The sequence below is a fragment of the Photinus pyralis genome, unplaced genomic scaffold, assembly GCF_008802855.1.
Source record: "Photinus pyralis isolate 1611_PpyrPB1 unplaced genomic scaffold, Ppyr1.3 Ppyr1.4_LG3b, whole genome shotgun sequence".
Lineage (NCBI taxonomy): Eukaryota > Metazoa > Arthropoda > Insecta > Coleoptera > Lampyridae > Photinus > Photinus pyralis.
Genome location: NW_022170510.1, coordinates 1851266 through 1870813, shown reverse-complemented (window position 1 = coordinate 1870813; position 19548 = coordinate 1851266). Strand labels below are relative to the sequence as shown.

At 35.6% G+C, this 19548-nt stretch overlaps 1 protein-coding gene across 1 annotated transcript in view; it reads right to left on the bottom strand.

The window, feature by feature from the left end:
* Window positions 1-19548, bottom strand: part of LOC116166994 — an 84884-nt gene that overhangs the window by 40724 nt on the left and 24612 nt on the right. Inside the window, exons 2-3 of the mRNA XM_031482227.1 lie at window positions 16691-16737; window positions 6164-6306 (exon numbers count right to left, since the gene is read on the bottom strand). Coding sequence (XP_031338087.1) covers window positions 6164-6306; window positions 16691-16737 — 190 coding nt within the window. The remainder of the gene's footprint in view (window positions 1-6163; window positions 6307-16690; window positions 16738-19548) is intronic.

The following is a 19548-nucleotide window of genomic DNA, read 5'->3' as shown; positions in this document are numbered from 1 at the left end:
CTGACAATCAAATTTTCCTAACCAGAAAAAATTACAGGTCCATAAAAAGTTATTTTTTATGAGCCTCCATGAAGCTGTGATTTGAACCCTTTATATTATACTTTTTGTGGGATGCCGAGATGGAGATTTAAACGGCGTGCTATTCAAAACATAAAGGTTATCGATGGTGCTTTATGATAATATAAATAGTTTGTTTATATCTGAAATCTACGAAGCTCTGGATACGACACAGAGGAAATGATTTTGTAAATTACAGTTGTAACTGGGAATTAGTTTATAATTTACAGTTGTAATTGGAAATTATACTAATTTACAGTTGTAACTGGGAATTATCCTTGACAGTTACAACGGTAAATTAGTTTAATTCCCAGTTACAACTGTAAATTAGTGTAATTCCCAATTACAACTGTAAATTATAAACTAATTTCTAGTTACAACTGTAAATTAGTTTAATTCCCAGTTACAACTGTAAATTAGTGTAATTCCCAATTACAACTGTAAATTATAAACTAATTCCCAGTTACAACTGTAAATTAGCGTAATTCCCAGTTACAACTGTAAATTAGTGTAATTCCCAATTACAACTGTAAATTATAAACTAATTCCCAGTTACAACTGTAAATTAGCGTAATTCCCAGTTACAACTGTAAATTAGTGTAATTCCCAATTACAACTGTAAATTATAAACTAATTCCCGGTTACAACTGTAAATTAGTATAATTCCCAGTTACAACTGTAATTTACAAAATAATTTCCTATGTGTCCTATCCAGAGCTTCGTAGAAATCACTTTCATTTTATTTCATTTTAAAATCATATAGTGCTTATTGGTAAACCCATTATTTAGTCTTTTTTCTAAATTTAATTGTTAGAAATTTTGAGACGTTTAAGAGTTATCATCGAAATTTGTCGGCTGTCAAAATTTACAGGTTCGAAATTATTTTCCAGATGGATAGTGGTTTTGTTAGAATTTAAAAGAATAAATTGGTCAACTGCCGTGCAAAAGACGTGCATTTCTGCCTGCGTTGTTTATTTTCTATGAACCTTTGTTTTTTAATGGATTTCGGAAACCTGTCGAGCCGAGATGTCTAGCATTTATAGCAAATCCAGCAAGATCATAAGAAATAAGAATCATCAAAAATTTAGTTTGCTGAAGCACAGCCCAAAAAACTCGTACATTTCGAGGGGATCTCCAACAACATTTCTTCTTGAGAAAACAAGATGGACTTAATAACGTGATGTGATATATTAAAAGAGGCAGTACTAATTAATACCAAATAGGACAGATTAGCCAGAGAAAAAATTAAAAAGATTCGTGATTTTGATACATTTCTCATCCAATAAAGTGTATTTTACTGAATATTTCCCTCATATGTCATAAATGCCATATGATGCGTGCAATTATCGCTCAATTACAGCGATAATTGCACTGTAGAAAGCGAAAGAGCCCTGCGATAAGTGCACTGTCCATATCCATGGCAACTGGCAACTCCTTTGGACAATTTCACAATACACCGAACCGACAATTTATAAGTAGGTAACGTCAGTTTGACAAGTAATGCTTGTTCGGGAAATATTCCCCTAAATTACACTCGTGCATCAAAATAAACCTGATAATTTTTTATTCAAGCATGTTGTCAGTAAAAAACCGCATTCGGTCATTTTCATATTTTGTTAAAAGAGCCCTCCACCTTCGGTGTCGGGCTCTTTCGCCAAAATAGGAAAATAAACTCATGCAGTTTTTAGACAACATGCTTTCAAAAAAATTATCGGTAATTTTGATGCACTTGTGCAATTACCTACGACAAGTCCACGCAGATATACAAGTATGTCCATAAAGTTAATCATTTAATTTATTTATTAAGCACTCTTTGTAATAAATTTCCTAATTAGTACATCCTCTAATTAAATTTAACCACTGTAACAATACAGCATCCTTTACTATTTGCAATAAATCAAGATTGCGTATTTGTGTATCCATATCTATTAAAAGTCTCGATGCTGCCTGTTGTGGAGTTGCACAGGATTTAAACCGAAAAAGTTATACTTTATAAACCCCACATGAATTAATGATTTTGGCACAGTTTGTTTGTGACACTTTTGTTTTCAACTATACACATACGAAATACATTTATTACTTATTCTGCATATTCTCTTTTCGGGTGAATTATACTAAAAGTACAGTCGATCAGTTGAGAGTTTTATAATTTATCTCAAACGTTCCACTACAATAAAAATACAGAACAATCCACAAGATACACAGATTCCTTATATCGCATATAAAATAGATCATCTACTCATCCCTCATGTATTAAGAAACAATAAACATCATAATTTATTTGAAGACTTATTTACTTAATGGATTTTTCACTAAAAGTCTGGAACAGAGAAGAGGGAAGTTTTGAAGATATAAAAAAATAAATGGCCGTCTATACGCTAGAAAACAGACTATAAACGCTAGAAACACGATCGTAAAAAGAATATAACCATGGAATATCTGTTTGGATAATGCAATGGATAAGTAATACAAAATGAAGGGTCCCTTAAATATTTTATTATTCCACAATGGAATAGGAAGTCTTAAAAAAATGATTATTGACAAATTATCTGCAATGAAATCGCACCCTTCACGAAATATACTTTCTCTATCAGTCTTTCCTTTCTTCGAGTTTCTCATTTTATTATGTCTACTCCCGTGACCGTAATACGATTACGAGGAACAGCATGATCTTAGGCGGCACAAAGACATCGGTCATCGAGGGTCCCCCGTGTGATTGCTAGGGATTTACACTCGACCGCCTAAACTTCATTTCAGGGAGAGCGCATGAAAAATCGGTTTTGGTCCTAATAAAAAGTACCAGCCATTCTTTACTAGTTATCTGAATTATTTCGAATCCTTTTACCAAAGAGGGAAATTTTATACGCATCCTTTCCAAAATGCTGATGAATGACTTCTTTTAAAACGTATTCTAACGCACCCCATTAGTGAAATACGTACTGAAAGTCACATAATACAATTAAAATTTTACCTACGCATTAAACAGATTGCAAGACCTAACCAAAAGGAAACGTTCTATGTAAATTAGGGGTAATTAATCTTAACAATTTTAGCTCGGAAATTTTTTGTCGTACACATTTTTTAAGTGATAAAGCGAAATGATGTCTGGAGGGGTTACAAGCGGAAGAAACTAAAGGAATAACAATCACTCTAAGAAATTGTCTGAATGGGGGAGAGAAAGACGTTGTCTGGCTATAGTTACTCGAGCGGGAAGGAGCAAATAGGATATTTACATATTTTATTATAGCATAGTTGCGTACTCTGCATTTCCCGTCACCCTTTGCCAGCTTGGTATTCGAAAAATGTCGTCTGAGGTAATGCAATTTTATTTATTGCAGGATGTAAGTACTTCCATGTTCATTTTTAAAAAATCAATAACTCTCGCTTCCGACTCACGGTATCAATCAAAATACACAATTTCGAAATTGTTCCACTAAAAATTAATTGCATTGAATTTTAATGTATCCAATGAGCCCTTCCAAACTTTGCATATTCTAACAAGTAATTCCTAACATGTGCTCTAAATACCCGAAAGTTTCCAGTAAATTGTTATACACAACATCTAACCTGGAAAATGTTTAAGATATGAGCGATTTCAAGCTACGAGCATGTTTACTAAAGTATTTAGATGCTTACAGCCAATTGACAACCCGAATTGGGTTTACAAGAAAATTACCAATCGACTTCGTGGTTTAAAATTTAAAATTCCCTTTTTTAATACAGAAAAAGTAAGTTATATGCGCAAGAATTACGAGTAATGTTTCAGTTTCTATTTTCATACATGTTAAAAACTTGAAGCGGTATGTAAAACGACAGATGTGCTTCTAGTGTTCAAGGTGCACATTTGAAATATTAAAATGTAAATTTTCAACACATTTTACCTTTGTATTTGTGAAAGTACGAGCAAACACGGGCTGAAAAATATCTAGAGGGAATGTTTGCCAAGAGTAATTACACCGAATTGCTTGTTGCTTCGTTACATGATCTTAGGTACTGTAGTATACATACATTTCAGCGGTTCTTTACAAAACTAATGTCTGCGGGAAACCCCAAACATTTGCAATGGAGCACAAAAGTGCGAAACCTCATTATAAAATATACCGCTGTTTCAATGTATGAACCGAAATCTGAGAACTTGAAACTTTTTCATTCCTTTTGAACATATCTCTATGTCAAACAGCTAAAATATTGTGTTTAACATTTTCGTGGCCGCTAAATTCCAGATATTCCTAAATTAGACAAGCAATGTTGATTAAAAAGGAAAGTTATCAATAAATTAAAACGGAATCTTAAAAGGAAATCGCTGTTTCAGTTTTCATAGGATTTTCCGGATGACAGTTACGCTACATTCGTTCGTCTTCATTTATAAACTACTTCTTCAATTTATAATATATCGAGGTGCGTTTTTTTTTGCAATGGATTCTGTATTTTGTGTATGTATTTTCTTGTAATCATGCAAAATTCAAATGTATTATCAATTAATTTATTTTAAGATTCGACTTTAAAATCAGCAACGTTGCCGCAATTGAGCCAATATCCTATCTTTCAAGTCGAAGTAGAAAAAAAAAGGGACTAATACATGATGTTCCGGAAAAAGGGCAATTGCACGGGTACCGAGCCCTTATAAAATAAAACAAAAAAACTTTTACTAGGTTAAATGGGCTACATTTTTACTTTTGTGTGCTATTTAGTTTATACGTACTAACAAGGACATGATTTAAATGTTTTGAAATGATATATTCTGTAGCGAATATTCCAGAAATTCCGACAGACATAGCGGATGTGACGCAATCTTTATACAGGTTTGTTCGAGAACGTTCTAGAATACTCGGGAGTGTTCGAAAACTTTCAAGGAAGAGGGGCGTTTGATACATAAGCAAATCGAATTGCGTTTCAGTCAGTTCTAATAGCGTTGCCGAAGTGAAATATTCTACGCAATATCATAAGAGCATCTAATTTTTACGAAAAAATCGAAAGAACCGTTGCTAAGTAATATTTTAACAAGAAGCATGTTTGCTGGTGGCAAAAAAATCTGTGCTAACACCAGATCTACCTGGTGAACTACTATCGTCCCGCAGGGAAGTCACAAAACCGTGTGAAAATATAGGTACGACAAAAATTCGGGTGCCATCCACATTCGATGGTAAACCACCGTGGTCCACCTACTTAAGACAGTTTGAAGCCGCTACCGATACAAATAAGTGGATAGTTTCCATGACAGAGGCAGAGCAGACTACGTTTCCTATCGCTTGCACTTTACTGGCCGCACCTGTCACTTTATCCGCCGCACCGTCACTTTACCGGCCGCATTCGTGACATTTCTAAATGTCTACAATGACTCCTGTCATCACTGACAGATTGACATTAATCAAAAGTATTTTATATTAAAATATGATTTCGGGTAAAATTTAATACAAAATTCAGTTACTCGGAAATTAAAGTACTCGGCCCCAGAGGGGCCTCGCACTTCAATATTTCCTCGCCAGTAATGTATCATTTTCCTGACTTTTATGTAAATAACTATCAATTTAAAGGTGAAACCTTATTATTTCTTATACAAAATTTTCCTTGGGGCGATTTCTTGGAGGACGAATCCACGTGGACAAGTTCAACTTGGGCAAGGATTCCTAGGGCGTGCTTTCGATGAGCACATTTTCTGTCTCTCCCTCCCAGGAACTAATTTTCTGGGGACGAATATACCTGGAGAAAATATAATGGAAGAATGATTCTTTCTTCAGCCAATATATCGGCTGGAAATTTTATGGGGGTGAATTTTTCATGGGCCCATTGACGACTGGTATTGCTTTGACCCCGAAATGTGTTGTATTCTACATGAAATGCTCATGATTCGTTCACATGAAACGTTGCAAATTGAAAATGGCGTTTTATAGAATTTTACAGTTTTCCAAAACAGGGAGTAATAGCAGTTAAGAATATCGCGATAGGTATATGTGAAACGGAACTAAAAAGCGTAGCAAAAATTCGCTACCACCGTCTAAATATATATGTATAATATATACCATTCTTACGCGAAACAAAAATATAGTACGTACTCGTGTATCATAAGAAAAGTAAAGCAGCAAGAAAATTATTGTTTCCCACTTACTCTTTGCGGAACACCCCGTGATGCGGCTCTTCCGTGTCGTGGGGAGCTGCTTCCATGTTTTTCTTTTCGATGAGACGTTTTTAATCCGCGCAGAAACCTCGAGAAGGTCGTTTTCTTTTTGTTTGTATTTGAATAATTTTGATCTGAAATTAAAAACCACATTATATGCTTATATTGTTCTAGGTCAATAACGACACAATATTCCTGTTGGCGCACGGTTCAATTTCAGAAGCCGCGCGTTTTCTTTTCCACGTAATAGATTTAGTAAATTGCGAACCCCTGAAACGGCAAAAACTTGGCCTTCCCTACTGCAGACGCTTGTCGAGTTTGATATTACGTATGAATTATGCATGTTGGATAGCTTAAGGGAAGTAACGGCTTCTTTAGAAGTTTGTAAAAGAAGGGACCGAAGATGCTAACGAACCATTTGTAACGCGTATTCTTAAAAATCTTACCAATACACTACTTAAGTGAACCAATAAGGCCAACAAAGTGTAATGTGCACCAGCTCTTTACAAGAAGTAGCGAAGTGACATATATCCATTAAAATAGAACAGTACATTGCCTGAGAACAAATGCAGATACGAGTGTATACTTCTTGGTTGATGATGAATAGTTTATATAAATCAAAAAACTTTATTTCTGAACATTTCTCAAAGGAGCACGTACATACTTAAGAAAAGTTTATAAATTATAGTATTCCTGCCATATAAAAGAATTGTTTGGTTACGAGGTAATAAATCTTGGGCAACTGCTTGCAAATTTTCCTATACAATGTAGCACAATTCCGCAAGTAACCACATTTCAGCTTTCTAAATGTCACTTAGGTACTTTAGATCTCGTTTAACGTACGAAAACGAAAACATAAGCTTCACTTTTTCCCAAAATAGAAAATGCTTCGCAACAGTTTTTGGCATTAAGGGAGAGATTAGTCATGTTTTTTGTCATGCAAACCAAGTAATTTTGCAAAAAGTGTAGAATTCCATATATAAGCCGACATAAGTATTTAAAAGAGAAAAACGAAAAATTCATTTCCTATAATTAGCTTAAAACAACACAACTGAAAAGCCAACCTCAATATCAAATAGCAATTGGATCGACGTTATTGGTCAGAAATATGCCGTCATGTCAAAAACAAACCATTTTGTAATAATTCACAACTACATCAGCAAAATTAAAAGAGAATCTCTTCATTTTACGCCTAATAATAAACATAACAATTTCATGCAGATTACAGGTAATAAAAGGCGAAATATGGGGCATATAAACGTCTAAATGACAAATGTTACATTCTGACCAATCAACATCACGGTTTTTTATGTCATATTCGCACGTCATAACGTTTAATTGCCTACAGCTTAATTAATTCGTTTTAATCATGCCATAAAGTTACGTATCAGTTTACCACTAAAAATAAACAAGAAGTATTAATTTAAATCCGATGGCTCGTTTATGCCAATTATGAAGCTTTTGTACGATTCCCAGAATGTTGGAAATGCAAATCAGATACATAGGAAGGGCGCATACAATGTATATATCACGAGTTATATACGCGTGTATCTGCAAATTTGCGATTCTGTAAATTATGACTAAAAATTAAATTAACATAAAAAAATATGGTGTGATCCGTTTGGTTCCCCAACATTTTCTACTTTTATGATAAATATAGTCAAAAAAAGTGCCCGGCTTTTCAAGAATTTAGAAGAGCTTTTTTTCTTTTAATTTTTTGTGAAGAACTATTATCCCTTAGGAAGTGGCATGTTTAAGAATTGACGCGACATCGATGTGCTGGGCAAAGGTTCGTTCACTGAAACTGTCATAAATGTTATAAAATTCGTCTCGTCGTCCGCCAATGATTCTCGAAGCATTTTGTTTGAAACTGTGAAGCAGACTGAATTTTTTCCACCAACTAGTGACACCCTACTGCACGTCATGAGATGCCATTACCAAGTAAGATTCATAGGCATAGCTTATCTGGCCAGTTTTTTATTGGGGCAAAGACTAATGCCCCGTTCTGATTATATGCAAATGTAATACCGTGTGTAATACTTCGACCTGTGGTTGCCAGAAACAAGATGTTTCGAAGGTCTCGTCTCGTCTCGTCTCGTTACCTCGACACGAGACCAAGTCAAAGCCTCATCTCGGCCTGGTTCAGTCACGTCACATCTCGTCTCGTCTCGTCTCGTTTGATCTCGCCATACTATAGAAAAGTGGTGTAGTAGAGCATATAAAAGGCACTACGAAGGCATGAAAAGTAAATAATAATGACTTTGCTTATCTATCCGCTAATCACGGAACATAATTTCTTCTGTTCTGCGTATATAAAGGATTTCTTTAGCATTCTGCAGCTAAATAGTATTAGCTTTTATAAAATGTATCTGTCGGCAATATACATGTTACCTAAAGCCGCACCTTTATTCACAGAATTTCGCAAGAACACAAAGAAAAGTGTAAACTCCTATACCAAAGTATAGCATTTTAGCCCCAATATGGCGACCGGAACCAACGACCAATCAAAAACAAGATAGCCGGTTGTTGCCACTGTTCTAAATTAATTCACGGTACCTATACCTACTGCTATAGAAACGATTGGACTTAATGCCATAAACTTGTGAAAATACAATAAGAGCATTAAGCCCCAGTTGCACCAACAAAATTAAGCCTTGCTTAAAGTTAAGTCGAACTTAAAATCTATGGCAACGATTATTACGACAATCGTTGCTATGGTATTTAAGTTATAATTAACTTTAAGCGATACATAATTTTGACGGTGCAATTGGCCCTAAGTGCTTTTAACATAAAGCAATCCGCGAGATCCAATTCTGATTGGTGGAAAAATCGGAATTTGAAGACCATTTTGGGCCAAATATGAGAAATCGCGGTTTTTCACTTCCAGCCTTTATTTGTGAAAAATATTGAATAACCTAAAAACTCTGGGGTTTAGACACTGGACATCCCTTATACAAATTGAAGAGAACACAACAGACTATTGAATAGCGAAATAAAATAGTGGCAGTTCCATTTCAAAAAACATAGTAATGGCACTTTGAGCTTTGGAAACTTTAACATTTCCTTGTGAACACCCTGTATCACTAAGTTATTTATTGATACCGTAAAAATAGGACACCCTGTACATTCAAAAATAATTTTTATAGTTGCGCAACCATGTGTAGTTGACATTTTGCACATACGGTTTTTTTCTAATTACGAGATATGAGCTAGCAAAGACCGACGCACTGTTGCGGAACCCTATATAGCAGTCTGTTTCAAATTAAGTCAGCACTATGGCTAACTTTTTTTAGTTGTACTGTTAAAAAGACGATTAAATTACCAAAATTGTGTCTTTTTGGGTACTGAATTCAAATCTGTGTAATAAACTTCAAAGTTGGCTGTCAAGATACTTTACAACAAACAAGGTCATTTTACCATTTTCATGGATAACTAGATCAAAATGAAAATGATTGAAAAAGCTTGGTTGTTTTAAGTATTTTGGCTATGGTGCACTAAGAACTTTTGAAGAGAATTTAATAAGCTGCCAAATGATGTAGTCATATGCAGGGTGTTCCTTACAAAAATTGTATAAAAGTGCACAATACAATACTTTTTACAACCTTTCAGCAAACTTACGTCATCGGCGAGATTTCAACAACTTAAATGCGTTGCTGTAGAATCATCACCAGCTAAATCCAAAAGATTATTGGCAGCTTCTTATAGAATGTTAAAGGCAGTACATCAGAACATATATATCATTTAAAGAAGGTTCAGCTTTTAGCTTGCTAGTTTCAGACCGTTCTTAAATATGAATTTCCTTATTTAGAGTACAAGGTTGTAGTATCCTATATTTCTTCCTTGGACCCAGATGTTTCAAGGGCGCATTTTTCAGTAGAATAATAAAAGCGGGAATTACCCCTTCTCGCTTTTCGTTATCAAGCAAATGGTGCATCTTAAAATCTCGTTCTTAATACGTAAGACAGGCAAGGCGCGGTTGCCTCTGTACTCTTAATACCTTTCGTCATTAAGCACAACTAGTGATTAACTTTCAACGTGCCATCAAGATATTAAAATAAAATGATAATTAAGACTTGAAATACTAATCATTACGCATTACTTGCTGGAGGAAAAGTTGTTTGTTTTGCAAGTATAAAACGTACCAGAAGGTGCAACATGAATCATTACCAACAACCTACTACTCAATCAACAATGTCTCTTACGGTAAGTTGCGCTGAGAAGAATCATTTAACCTTAACATAAACCTTGTTTTAGATTCTGTTGCTTGTCGCTTTTGCTTCGCTCGCCAACGCTGGTTTCTTGGAGTCGGTACCGGCTGCGTTAAGACTTTCAGTATCCCAACCAGCCCCAGCTTTAAGTCTAGTATCACCCGCCATCACTAGGACTGAGTACACACCAGGATCATACTCGTCGTCGTACAGAAGCGATGTTATCACCCCACGTGTTAAATACACCGAAACCCCAGGAGTCAGGATTACGGTACCCCAACCGAGCATTGCAATTGCGCCAGCAGTAGCCCGCGTCGAACACGTCCTCCCAGCATTCGAAAGGATCGCCGTTCCGACCGTTGCACGTGTTGAACCTCTGATCGCAGCACCCGCCGTAGCCAAATTCGAGCACATCACCCCAGTGGAAAGGATCGAAAAAATCGCACCAGCACTTCAGCCGCTGATCGCTTCTCCGGCCGTCGCCAGGTTCGAACATCTCGCACTGCCAACCGCCGTGGAAAGAATCGAAAAGGTCGTCGCACCACTCCCAACCATCGCCAGGTTCGAGCACGTTGCCGCCGCTCCCCTCCTGGAAGCGCGTACCATTACATCGCTCCCAACGATTTCTAAAGTCGAGCACTTCGCTCCCTCAATCGCCCGAGTTGATCGTCTCACGACCGCTCCTCTTCTCTCGGAAACCCTCCACCGCATCGCAACTCCGGCCATCGCCAAGACGTTTGCTCTCGGGACCGCAGCGCCACTTCTTCGTTCTGAACTTGTTGCACCTGCCGCATTTGGATATGGCATCGCTGGATTCGGTGCACGTGAAATTGCATTAGGTCACGGGGTCCACTATAAATCTATTTTGTAATTTACACGTTTTATGTGTAATTTTAAATGAGTTGAATAAATATTTGCATTGATTTTTTTTATGTATGTCATTTGCATTGACTGTAGAAGTAAAAAACGAAGCACCATCTTCTCAAGTTTTCGTGTTAGGAGTGCAGGATTCACGACGGACAGACATAATATGATTTCATAAAGAACCTAATCCGCCCATCCAGCAGTTTTTATTTGGTAGGTCCTTGAATCAACAAAAATGGCAAAAAACCCTTAAACAGATAGACCGGAATTTCTTTAAAGGTTCTAAACGGTTTTTAATAACCCTTAGGGTCGCTCAAAGCCCTTAAGAACTGGTGAAGGCTCTTATTAAAAATATTTGAAAGCCTTTAGACAAACGCTGAGCTTTTAGACCTTATAACCTCTAAAAATGGATCACCCGAAGCCAAAAAGGTTCTTTCAGGTTGGTGACGACTCTTTTAGGATCTTAAAAGCTCATATTGGCTCTTATAGATTTAATTCTACAAACAGACTCTTAGAGGCTCATAAAAACTCCTTAATGGTCTTAAAGATTAAATGTCTGTTAAAGACCCTCAGAAATTAATAAATACTTTAAACGTTCGATACTAAAGGTCTGTAACTGTTCTTAGCTCTTAAGATTTCGGAAGACCAGTTAAGGCTCATCAAACATTCATAATGTCTTCTAAAAGTTTGACTGAGAATATCAGTTTCTGGAAGGTTGTCAGAGAGCGTTCAGGCTTTTGTACACCGTTTGTGGTCTGTAAAAGCCCAAAAAAATTAATAGATGTCCTGAAGGCTCGACTCTCTTAAAGGTTTAAAAGACCCCGAAAAACTTTAAATAGATCTCGAAAGTTCACAAGGGCGCGTGATCGCTCGGATTTTAAAAGTTGAGAGAATCTCGTGGACTCTAATCTTCTGGAGGGCTCTAATTTAAACGTATTTACGGTGAATGAAGGTGAACTACTATAGTTGCCTTCACACATGTATCTTGTATAATAAAAAGGAGACAAAAATCGCTCATAGTTGATAGGTTATAAAGTGAATATACAGGACCTGCCCGAAAAGTAACGTCACCAATTTGATTAAAAAAAATTTATTGAATAGATCCTTCTACAACATTACAAATTTTCAAAATATAACCTCCCACATTGATACAGAGCCTTCAGCGAGACCCCCCCCCCCCCGAAAGCACAAGGCGCGAGGTGGTGTTTTAAGAATGAACTAAAAACGACGTGAATAGCCAATGATGGTATGGCTGTAATGATTAAACAAAAATAATATATTATGGATCATAACAAATTCATTTTAGCACCATCAGAAAGCTGAGAGAAAATCGCTACGGGTATGTTAAACTTATTTTTTAATATCTTTGAAAACACATTTTTCCGTTTTTGGTCCATATGACTTCGCTATTTGTAGACCTACAAGAAACTTTGAAAGGGAAAATTAATCACACAATCGGCATAAAATTCTGCTTAACGTTTCCCATTTAAACCGCTTGGTATCTCTTATCTACGATTTACGAGTCCCCATAGCGAATATGAAAAAACCTCACCCTACAACTAAATTTCTGTCCTAAGTCATTTTTTATGCCACCTGTGACCGAAAATTGTGTGTTGGATGTCATAAACGCTCTAGGTAATAAAAAATCGAAAGGTCCTGATGAAGTTCCTATCGCCATAGTGAAAGAGTGCCGCGTTGCTTTCGCGTACTATCTATCTATACTGATAAATGTATCGATACAATGCGGTAAATTCCCGACCCAGTTAAAAGTAGCAAAAGTTATACCAGTGTACAAAAAACTGGATCCAAAGGACCCGTCTAACTACAGACCAATTTCAGTGCTATCAGTGTTTTCAAAAATAATTGAGGAAATTGTGTGCGATAAAATCTCTGCATTTTTGAATAACAACAATGTCTTAAGTCATTCTCAGCACGGATTTAGAGAAAACCGCTCAACAGAAACTGCCACGATTGATTTCATCCAGGAAATTCATAAAGAACTGGACCGTGGGAGGGTAGTGATCGCAGCGCTCCTCGACATCTCACGGGCTTTCGACACTGTAGACCATGAACTACTTGCAGAAAAATTAAATGCAGCAGGCATTAGAGGAAAAGTTAACGAATGGGTGATTTCCTTCGTGTCGGATAGAAGTTTCAGAGTTCACATAAAGGGAGAGAAATCAGAACAATTTAATATCGATATTGGGACTCCACAGGGAAGTACCCTTGCTCCAATGCTTTTTCTAATCTACGTTAACGATATGGTCGAGTATCTGGGAAAATATGGCATTCTCTTTATGTATGCCGATGACACCACTATTATCGTCTCAGCCTCAACTCAAGAAGAAACGATATCAAAGCTCGAAACTGCGCTCAGTTTATTTATGAAATGGTGCTTTTATAATAAACTGAAAGTCAATATAAACAAAACAGCGTGTATAGGCTTCAGCTACGGAACTAGAAACCCCCAAACTATCTCAATTCAAACCGACGACGGACAAATTATTAATCTTGTTGAAAAAGCTACTTTTCTGGGAACTGTTATCGATAGTAAGTTGACTTTCTCTGACCATATTGACCTCGTCTGTACAAAATTAAAAAAACTACACTATCTTTTCCTTAATTTAACTAATTACCTGGACAAAAATGCGTTACTCTCAGTTTACTATGCCAAAGTGTATTCTGCTTTTAGTTACAACATTATCGTGTGGGGACAATCAACAGAAGCTTGTAGAGTGTTTACCTTACAAAAACGAGTAATCCGGCGTATATACAATCTAAAATTTAACGAATCGTGTAGAGACACGTTTAGAAATAATAGACTTTTAACCTTTGTGTCAGTTTACTTGTTAAAAATTTTAGTGTACATTCATAAACACCGACTAGTTTTAAAACGAAACCGTGACAACCATGAATATTCCACTAGATCTGGAGATAATTTGTATCTTCCGAAATGCCATCACTCAAAATTCAAGAAGTCGGTCCAGTACGCAGGGTGTTACCTTTACAATGTACTATCACCTGACATCAAGAATATCACTAACACAAACACGTTCAAAAATGTGCTCAAAGACCTACACATTGTAAAGTGTTGTTACACAATCCAAGAGTACATGAATGTCATGTAAATAATAATGTTTGTCCAATATTTGTATACAATGTGTGTGTTTTATACCTATTGATTCTCTTTGTGTGACCAGCCTTATCTATTGTAAAAATAGCTACAAAGGTCTAATAAATTATTAAAAAATTAAATTATTAAATTATTAAAAATTATTACATAACATGTAATTTTTTTAACAAATACATCTTTTGTAGTAAAAGCAGTTTTTATTTTTTAATCGAGGAAGGGAGGGGGGCGTGAGCAATTTTAGTTTTCAGTATGGGGGAAAGAAGTTTTTGAACCACTGCGCTGTAGATGATACTTTTTTAACCTACAATCTCAGCACACCTATTTATCGTTTTGTGATCTACTTTAAACTCAACAAAGCATCGTTTCCCACAAAGAAATTACTGTTGATTTTACTGAATAACGTTTGGTCAATATGGATTGAGAGAAATCTGATTTCGATGGTCTCTATAAGGAACTTAACAGTGATATTGTTTGCCCTGTTCTTTTAATTTCGCTGTGTAGCTAATAAGCTCTGAATTTCTACGAGTTGTGGAGTTTGGGACAAAACGAAAATATTTCCAATAGCGATATCGAGATGGGTGCGATTTCATTAAGATTGTGCTTTTCTTTGTATTTCCGGTGGACTCGCCAATTTTAATTGTAAATCATATAAAATCGAACTCAATTGGATATAAAAATATATGCCTCAACAAAACGAGCTTGTTTACTTTTATTATTGAGTTCGCTGCAACTAATTAGGTACATTAGATTTTTGTAAAGTACTTTTCATTTAGTATCTGCATTAATACAACGCTCGGTTTTCGAGATATACGCGAAACAACAATTATAAAAAATGACCTAACCCACCCCTATGCCTTTGCCTGTATTGTAAACAAGTTTACGAAGTGAAATTTTGGTGCCCAATTCATGCACCTGCAATTAATTTTCTGACTGAACGTCTGAACTGTGTTTTTCGATATGTCGTTCGTTAAAAGAAGCCCAGGAATCGGTAAAAGAACGCACATTAACACGTAATAGCAGCACATTGTTCAATAATCTGGAGGCGGGTAATTTTGATACAACAACAAATCATACGAAATCGGAGAAAATAACTACCTAAACGAAAATGTCTCACCTATGGAATTGTTATAGCGGTAGGTATCATAATCAACAATTCCAACTATCAAGATACTGTCCTTTAAAGCCAAACTGCAACCTCAGATAATGTCGTACTGATTTAGAATAATTAGATATATTACCGTAGGGTAGTTAAATTAGCACATTGCGTGTACACCCACTAATTCTCACCTTCAGCGGCTGCCTTATTACTAAAGAATTAATTTGCAAAGTTACCCCAGAGTACAAGCCACCAATTTAATGCAAATATACCTACAGATTTCGTACAACGCCTTCGCAAGGAAGAACCATTCTTACTACTTAAAAATTATCTCACGCAAAAACAATTCGTAACACGTCACTTTGTTAACTATGAGAAATATCAGAGATATTTCAGATGTCGGTCTTTTTGTAAAAAGGGTATTTTTTTCTGTTTTATCATTTTTCATGATTTAGAGAGCCGTTAAGATTACGCAACGAAGATACATTTCCCTTACAAGTACGTACAACCCGGAGTAGGTATTTCAATTAATTATTACTCTTGGTCATTACACAAATTAAGAAACAGAAATTATATTATCACTTCGCCGAAGCGTACTAAATCTGTGCCACTCCCAGAAAGGTGTTGGAAGTGGCAGTCATAAAAGTCAAACCAAACAAAAAGTTATTTTAAACTTTCCTTTAACAACTTTGTCTCCGACTTTCGCGACCCTTTCAAAATAAAACATTCCATTTTTGAAAGCTTTTCGGTTTGGTGCGTTATAATTAAAACGAAGGAGCGTAATAAAAACAAAAATCTTAGGGGTTTTTCCGCCATTTCAAACTCAAATTGTAATCAAAAGCGTCACCATGAGAAATGCGCGCCGTATAGAATAATAAAACTTCGTTTACAGAAAACGCGGATGCTTCATTACATATAAATGTTATTTACGGTATGCATTCGTTACATGTATACCCTGTGACGTAACTATAATTACGAGGGGGAAACTTTAAAGCACGAATGAAATGTTTTTATACACTAAAAGCTGCAACTGTTCCTAGATTATGCATAGTTTCTAATGCGTACGTTAAGTTGGAAACGGCATAGAATAACTTCATTATGTAGTTTTCAAGACATGAATGTAAACGAAGTTATAAACTATTACCAAGCGACGTCAGTTTGAACATATGGAGTCTTAGAAAATGTGTACATACCTACTTTGATTCGATTAAACTTACCATTAGGCGGAAATTCGTAGAAGTAGGCGGACCTTGGACTAAGACACCTGCAATTAAAAACTCCAATAAGTATTAAAGTACAAAAACGGTACATATTGTACGGTTACCATTAAGGCAGTGAGACTGCAATAATATCATACCACTTAGTAAAATTGAACCAAGATTATACGTAAACTTCTTTCTAACGATTTGTCATTGCCCCACTGACGGCACACAGGGGTATTCCACCATTTACTAACGTCCGAAAGGCAAAAATAGCTCAGTGTGGTTTTCAAGGCGACACCGTGTGTTTTGAAAAATCTACCCAGCTATAGCGGCGGCCGTGGGCCTGTGGCCCTAAAATTTATAATTAACACAAATTTTAATTTTCAAAATCACTGTAGGTAATCTCGAAGCAAATTGCATAAGAAAGTGTTCCACACCCTTTGTGGAATTCTAATCTCACTCAATGATTTAACATACTAAGAAAAGGTTAGGTATATTCTACCTTTTAAATGTTGTGATCTGATCATGTAGGCTTCAATTTGTGCTCAACCAAATTTATAGATGAATCAGTTGTCAAAGCAAGAATTATTTTTCAAATAAAGCAGCGACCGAAACTATGTCTTAAAAGTTACGTGTCTTTTTAATTCTTTTCCTAATAATCATAAAATATTTGTTGGTGGAACTAACAACGACTTTACATAGATTCTTGAAGTTATGCCCTTTTTGCTTTTATAAAAACATGTACGAAATCCCCTCTAAACTAATCTCCCTCTAAACGGAGGAACGAAAAAAAATTATGATCTGAACCAAATTAGGTATATCTTCGGGTTTTTTAAAGATGAGAGGAATCAAAATATTCAAAATATAAAAACATTTGATGTCTTGAAATAATTTGAACAAAACTCTCAAAAAGGCTGTGCATTATGTTTGGTAAGAAAAATTAAAAAAAAAGTTGGGGTTAACACCATGGTACCCCCTTTATTTAAAAATAATGGTTGTTTTGGTCCCAATTGCCCCGACTTTTTTTTACATATTTAAATGCTACGGTATTGTTGTAAAAAGTACATGCCGGGGTCTTAATAATACCCAAAAAATATTAAATTGATCCGCCCATGCGCATATTCATTTTTTAATGCTATGCGCAACCTACCTTTGACATTAGTGCGAGATACACTTTTTAATGAAAAAAAAGCAATTTGGAAGAATGTTAAATTCATAAATAACCAGGTAAATAACTTTCATAGTTTCCAAAACTCAAACGTACAGGAACAATTCACGTAGACGTAGATGAAATGCGCTAAACAGTTTTAAAAATAGATTTATCTCACTGAATATGATTAATTAATAATAATAATAATAATAATAATAATAACATGCACTACAAAGACGCCCTCACCCAATAAAGTTACACGGCCTAGCACAGCTAAAAAACACAATACACATCACGTTATCACAACCCACTCGTACTCAACCCAAACGCAGCAACCTTAAGGCTCCTCTGTAGTCAATTTGTATTTCAATGTTATTGCAATTGGTTAGACCACCAACAATACACATCTCTAGACGATGTACCCACTCCTTGAGTGAGACCAACGATGTATCTCTATCCTTTCCAGTTTTGCATATTCTCTTCATTTATTGTTAAACACAATGTATAATGGTCAAGGACTAATATTATGTAAACAAGTTTAGCGAAAAGCTGTACAATATTTGAATGGAGATGCACAAATGCATATTTCTTTTACTATTGAGTAAATTACTTATTCACTGCATTTACTGCATTTTTCTATAATGACACCTTCTGTAAATTATCTGATTCTTATCTGATTCTTATCTGATTCATTAGTTGACTAGATTAGCATTGTTATAACATTTTTTAATTACCCCTTTATTTCCTGTGAATCTTTCTAATCAATTTTACTGATTTATAGATTTTTATAGTTATTAGATAGACATGTGCATGAATGAATTCACTTAGGACTTAGGTATGGTAGAACCTAATAAACCGGCACTTCGAACACCTAAAATAAATCTCTTTATTTTCTTATACAATAAGGGTGAACAACAACCAAAAATGTATTGTTTTTTATAAAAATGGTAGCTAACATTTAAAATTCCGTTACAATGATTAAAAGTATTTTGTTGATTCCGCGGTTAATCCTCTATTTTCTGAGAGGCAAGATCTGAGACGATATCAGTTCATATTCGCTAAGTTGATGTGAAGTTTGCGGGATTCCATCATATTCTCAAACGGAAAAAATAAATAGTTGAAATTTTTTAAAAGTGGGAGAATTTTTTTACCCACCACTAATTACCGGGAAAACTAAAAATTTCACCCATGTTTTGATACAAATACTCATTTTCGTGATGTCTCACTACCTTGACTTGACACGAGCAAAAGAATGACACTTTTTAGCGTAACACAACGAAGTTGAGGTAAAGCTTATGTGCTCGTGTTTCCGTCCGTCCGTTCCATCGAGATCTCGGCCCCTGGGCCACCTAGAGACTTCGGGTTTTCGCTAATTGATAACTGTTATGGTCTATATTTGCCCAATTCGATCAGTTTCATTTAACTCCATATTTTGCGCAGACTGCGCAATGCCAACTTTCATATTTATGGGGATATTTCTTTGAAATTTTAACCACAGACGCTTCTAGTAAAGGCAAACATTTCGCACATAGTAAAAATAATGTGTGGGCATGCGCAGTGATGTGTGGGCATACTGCGCAATGCCAAATTTCTTATTTATGGAGATATTTCTTTGAAATTTTAACCACAGGCGCTTCTAGTAAAGGTAAACATTTCGCACATAGTAAAAATTATGTGGGCCTGCGCAGTGACTGCGCAATGCTAACTTTCTTATTTATGGAGA